The sequence below is a fragment of the Ambystoma mexicanum genome, chromosome 1p (assembly GCF_040938575.1).
Source record: "Ambystoma mexicanum isolate Mex_15411 chromosome 1p, UKY_AmexF1_1, whole genome shotgun sequence".
NCBI lineage: Eukaryota > Metazoa > Chordata > Amphibia > Caudata > Ambystomatidae > Ambystoma > Ambystoma mexicanum.
The window spans coordinates 198,288,158-198,294,157 of NC_090921.1; the positions used below are offsets into that span (position 1 = coordinate 198,288,158).

At 43.5% G+C, this 6,000-nt stretch overlaps 1 protein-coding gene across 1 annotated transcript in view; it reads right to left on the minus strand.

Moving 5' to 3' along the window:
• Positions 1 to 3,284, minus strand: part of LOC138467196 (extracellular calcium-sensing receptor-like) — a 52,092-nt gene extending 48,808 nt beyond the window's left edge. The window contains exon 1 of the mRNA XM_069607257.1: positions 2,877 to 3,284. Coding sequence (XP_069463358.1) covers positions 2,877 to 3,284 — 408 coding nt within the window. The remainder of the gene's footprint in view (positions 1 to 2,876) is intronic.
• Between the last annotated feature and the right edge of the window lie 2,716 nt (positions 3,285 to 6,000).

Genomic DNA, 6,000 nt, shown 5'->3' on the forward strand with positions numbered 1-6,000 from the left:
CAGAAGACACGATGAGCGTTCTGCTGCAGAGGATGCAGAATAACGCAAAGCAAGATTCATCCACCGGGTGTGGTTTAAATAGCCTCCTGTAGTGCTTAGGTGTCTCCTTCCACAGCCACGCCTAGGTAAGAAAAGAGTTCCTGCTTTCCAGAAGAGTTCCAGTGTTCTGAATCTAGGGAGTGGCTCCTGCCCCACCCAACAGGAAAAGTAGTTCCAAACAGAAGAGGATCAGAGGCTCAGCTGGCAGGCAAGTAAGCAGCATGGTCTGCTGCAGGTAAGTCCACCCAAGCATCATGAGCCCGGCGCTTCCAGCGCTGGGACTGGGCACATTTATGAGCCTGGTGCCACTGGCGCCAGGACTGGGTCCAAAAGGTCCCAATTGGGACTGGTTGGCCCTCGGAACCTGGGTTATGGATCTGCTTCCAAGGGAGTTGGGAAAACCCTGACCTTTTGGAAGCAGAGATCATGACACCCCTGCAATGGGGGATAAAGGCCATTAGCACCCCTGGTCCCCAAAGCAGGAACCCGGGGTGCTAATAAATAGATTTTTCTTCCTACAGAAGGACACCTGCAGCAGCCCGCTGTAGGAAGGAAAATCCTTTTCCAAGATGGCCACTATTGAAAGAGAAGGCGGGGCTCTGTACAGAGCCCCTCTTCCCTTTCCATGGCAGCCTGCAGCAGGCGAAGTCAGAACTCTATGACCATATTACCGCAAGCACATTTCTTTTCCCTTTCATACCTATCCTACTTTCGAATAACTTTACCACATAGCCGGTCCCAGGTGGACATGGCCACTTTAACACAATCTTTTTGTCTGTCACGGTCATGGCCAGTAGCCAGATTGTCCGGGTCATCACCTTATAACATGACCCAGACAATCTGGCCACTGCTCATGGCCACAGGCTATACCTCAGTCACTAAAGGTAGCTGTGGCTGGCTGGCACTTCTGTCAGCTTGCCTGGCTTAATGGTGGGTGCATCTCCAGTTGCTGCTGCAGCCGCAGCTGGATAATGTGTACTGCCAACGTTGTGGTGGGACCAGGGCGCCCCGGCAGAGCCCCCACTGAATCCTGCTGAGGCCTGGCCCGGCTGGCCCCAAACCCACTTAAAGCCCTGCTAGGCAATAAGCATCTATATGTCCACTAGAGGCTGCCTCGAAGAAATGTGCAACTTTCCCTTCTGCCTTACTTGAAATATTTTTACTCTGTACATACATAAAAGCAGCATGATTCTTTGAACTTCGAAAAGTACAATTTCCCTGTTATCCAATGGTTCTTTGTATGGGAATCTAGATGGCCCCAAATATTAAAGGGGACATCGGGAAAGATATTGACTATTATGGTGTTTGTTGTTTTCTTTACTGGATCATGTTTATCCAATTTGAGGTGCTCTCCTTTTAAGATAGCTCAAGACCATCAGATATGCAATACAGGATGGAGTGTTCATTGTAATCTTAGCTGAGTTGTTGTATTCTAGATATTCCTCTGGGTGTCATCGGAACATGATGGAGAAGGGAACTGTCTAGTGGAGTGATGTTATCACATTAGAAATCATTAAAATGAGGCTATAAAGAAGCATGTGGGCCATTACAACATTTAGCATTTAGCAACAATGGGCAAATGTCAGTTAAATACCCTCTGCATATTATACATTGAATACAGTCTGCTAAGATGGAAGAAGACCAGCTGCTATGAATCAGTGACAGATATACCCTTATTCTTAGAAGACACAGAAATGTACAAAGCTGTTGTGTTTTGAATGCTACAGTGTGGTCCATGCAGGGTGGGTTCCCCAGTGTCATTGTACATGGAAGACCAATACATTTTGACCATCTAGTGCAGCCATTCTAGGTGGGTTCAATGTAGCCAACTATTATTAACACTATTATAGCTAAGACGTGGAGGTGAGCAGTAGACCAGTGGTTGTCCACCTTTGGTAGGCAAAGGCTGCATTGTTTCCTATTGTGATAAAACAAGGAATTAATATACAATTACAATTGAATCATTGTTTGAAATACATTGACAATCATTGACATCAATTGTGAGAACATGTTTTTATTTTTTTATTGTTTAATCAAAATAAGATTTTTACAATATTGTAAAATCATTCTTGCATGCACATGCAGATCGTGTGCTTGTAAAGTCCATTTTTGTCTTGGGTGATTCTGCTTCTGTTGATTGTTCATTATTAGTTAGTTGTGAATGACTGCTTAACCTAGTCACAGATCAGCAGTAAGCAACTTGCTGTCAATGTGTTCTAAAATTTTCGCTGTCGCGATTTGCCAAACTGTGTGTTGCCTCCAATGAGTCTGTGCCACCATGTCTCTTCTTCTTGTAGGATATCAAGTCCAACCATGGTGGACAAATAGCATTGCCTGATTTCTTTGGTTGCTGGACACACCATCAAAAGATGTCCTATTGTTTCAGTTGGTGGGGGTGTGGCGTTATGGCAAAATCGGCACTGCGACGATTGACTGAGACCTCTAATATGGAGAATTTCATTAGTTTTGAAGAGATTCAGATGAGCGCGTAGGATTAAGTTACAATCTTTTTTGTTTGGAAATTGCTTTATTAGCTGCTGTGGCTCATTTCGTTGTGTTGTGTTGCTTGGAAGATGTGAGATGAGTTGTAATTTAGCTGCCATGTCATTAGTCTTAGCCCAATCCGCGTCTTTGAATTTACGTAAAACTCTACAGGGATTTGAAATTAATTCATCTTAATCTGACGCGATTGTCTGGAGCACAGTTTGATTTTCTTTTTGCCATTTGATCAGCATCTCAGATTTTTGCCCATCCATCTCGAGTTTAATCATGCAGAATATTGCATTGCTGTTTTCCATTCTGCATTTTCTGAAAAGCATTCTGGTGTTGCAACTCACTGTGCATTCTAATGACTGGAGACTTAGTTCACGTCTGATTGCTACTCCTGATGTTGAATTCAGGAGTTTAAGCACCTGTCGCCAGAACGAGGCTTCAGGTTTGGTCCATATTTGCTTGGGAATGGTTGGCATAGCTTCGGTGCCATATGTGACGGCGGGTACAACTTTCATTCTATAAAAATTGATGATTGGCAACATGGAACATTTCCCAAATTTATTGTCTATGACCTTTGCTTGGGCCGCTAATTTGTTGATTTTTGTCTGCAGCTCATGTTGCATGGTCTTTTCATGCTGCGAGCTGTCTAGGTGAACTCCCAGATATTTAAACGATTTGACAATCTCAATTTTTTTTTGGCCCAAGTACCATTTGAAGTCTGTGTTTTTCCTTTCGTGTTTTTGGAGGATCATGATTTTGGTTTTGTCTCTATTTATTTCAAGGTGATTGTTGTTTGCATATTGTAGAAGGCCGTTTAGTTGGTGTTGTAGCCCTATTTGTGTTTGGTCAAACAACGTGAGTTTGTCTGCGTAGAGCAAACATCCTATTATGGTGTTAAAAATCTTCGGAGGAAAGGTTCTTGTAGACGCCTCAATTGATTGGATATCTCCAATGTAGGCCAGAAAAAGTGCTGATGCCAACGGGCAGCCTTGCTTTACCCTGCGTGTACTTGGAATTTCAGCTGACAACTTGCCCTCACGGCTCAAGCGTACTCTCAACGTGGTGTTATGGTGAAGTGCTTGTATTGGGGCTAGAATGTCTTCCGGACAGTTCCAGGTTTTTAGTTTATCCCACAACCGAGATCTTTCAACACGGTCGAATGCTTGAGTAAAGTCGATAAACGCTGTGAACTGGATTGATTCCTTTGTAAGGCTTTGCCTTTTAAAATGTTGAAGGCGAAGATGTTACAGGTATAATTCCAGAATAATGCTGTTAGGTCCATCACTAATAAATCCAAACGTGAACACATCACCAAGGACAGAAAAGATCTTCATTGGTTGGCTGTAAAGGAACGGATCAAGTTTAAATCACTGATCCTAACCCACCGATGCCTATATGGCACGGCACCTGCATACCTTAAGAATAAATTCAGCTGGTACGAGCCGAGCCGTAGCTTGAGATCTGCAAAACAAGGATTGATCAATCCCAGCCCTCCAGGTAAAGCCACTGGTCTCGGCCGAGCCTTTCCGAACCTGGCGACTTTCCACTGGAACAAACTGCCTTGCAGCCTCAGATTGGAAAACAACCTCCAACGCTTTAGGAAACAATTGAAGACCTTTCTCTTCATATAATTAGACAACCTCCACACCGCTTCTAGTTGCCATCGTTCTGCTTCCTCCCTCTCTATGCTCTCTATGTGTTGTCCCGTTCTTCTTCGTCCTTGTGTCCTTGTCGCGCCCTGATGCTTGCGAGCTTCGGCGCGTTACAAATAAATAAATAAATAAATAAATAAATAAATAAATAGGTAGTCCCTGCATTTTTTTTTAAGCCAGCTTGCAAATCATCATTGCATCGGGCAGTTCTGGCCCATAGTTGGAATTTTTCAATAGAAGAGTAGCGTAAATCTTGCCCATGACATTCAGTATGGCTTTTGGGTGAAAATTCGATGGATCCTCAACATCGCCTTTCTTATAGATTGGTATGATTATTGCCTTGGTCCATGTTGCTGGTATGGATCTCGTGTCTGCGCAGCGCTGAAAGATGATGCTCAGGAAGTCAGCCCACTCATTTGGATGCGTCTTTAATTCGAAGTTTGTCAGACCATCCGGCCCTGGTGCTCTTGAGTTTTTTAGTTTTTTGATGATGTCCAAAATATCGTTTCTGTTTTCGAGGTCGACCCACTTCTCAACCTCTTGGTGTTGGTCATTGGTTATGTCCCCAGTGACTGATTTGAACACCATTTCAAAGTGCTTTTCCCAGGTTACTTGATTGATATTGTTCAGGATTTGCTTTTCCAAGGGATTATCTGTTGTTCTCACCAATGACCAGAATTCTCTGCTGTTGTTTGTAACTAGTGCTTTTCTGATTTGCTCAGCGTCTGCCTGGTACAGTTTATGCCTGTAAAATCTCACCCAAGTTTTGTAAGCCACTTTTAGGCCTTTGATGTTTACCTGTGCAGCTGGCGTGGCGGGTTGTTTTTTTGCTATGAGCAGAGCTCTTCTGTAAATACGTCTTTTGTCCACAAGCTCCACATTGTAGGAGTGTTTTATATTTTGTCTTGCAGTGTTTAAGACTTTTTTCACTTGCATGTGTGGTATTAGCAAGGGCTGATATTCAATTGGTTTGTTTCTGATTGTGCCTTTGCTTTGTATTTTGACGTTAATTCGTTGATAGCCTCGGCACTTAGTTTTAGCCTGGTGCCTTGGGCATTAGGCTCAAATAGGAGATTAGTTTGGTTACGTTTCTTAGTTGGTAACTGCCATGTTGTCTCTAGCAGGTTATGATCACTGGCTGAAGTGCACCGTACATTAAATGACTTTGTAATGTGTAGCAGTGGCTGAGAGACAAAGATGTAGTCAATTGCTGTTGCAGAGTTTCCTCGCTGCCAGGATGGCTTGCTGATTATTTGCGGGAACGCATTGCTCAGATTGTGGAGTCCGCGAGAGGTGGTAAAGTTGAGACATGTTTTGCCTCGTAGTTCTGCGGCAGAATTTGGATTGGATGCTGAGTTCTTTTGTTGGGGTTTACAAACTGCATTTAAGTCACCGCATAAGATAATGTTAGTTGTTGGATCTTGTGACATTGCTGCGTCGATCGTTTGTTCACACAGTGCGCTGAAATTATTTGTGGTTATTGCTGCCGGATTCCAATAGGTGTTTATTATTACAACTTTGTTAAGCGAGACTTTGGAGTTGCTTTCAGTCTTGCAGACGAGTTCGATTGCCAGAATTGATTGGTTTGCAATTATTGTTTTTTTGATGGTGGCACCGCATCCATTACGACATGTCATCATTAGTCCTGAGGTTGGCCGGCCTGTGGTACCTCTGGATGTTGGAGCTAAGATGACCTGATAGCCATTTAAAGTTGGAACGTGTTGCAACCATGTTTCTTGGAGGCAAATTATGTCATATTTTTCAAGTTTTAGCCCCCCTGGTTGAGTAAGATGTGCATGTCCTCGCGTATTCCATG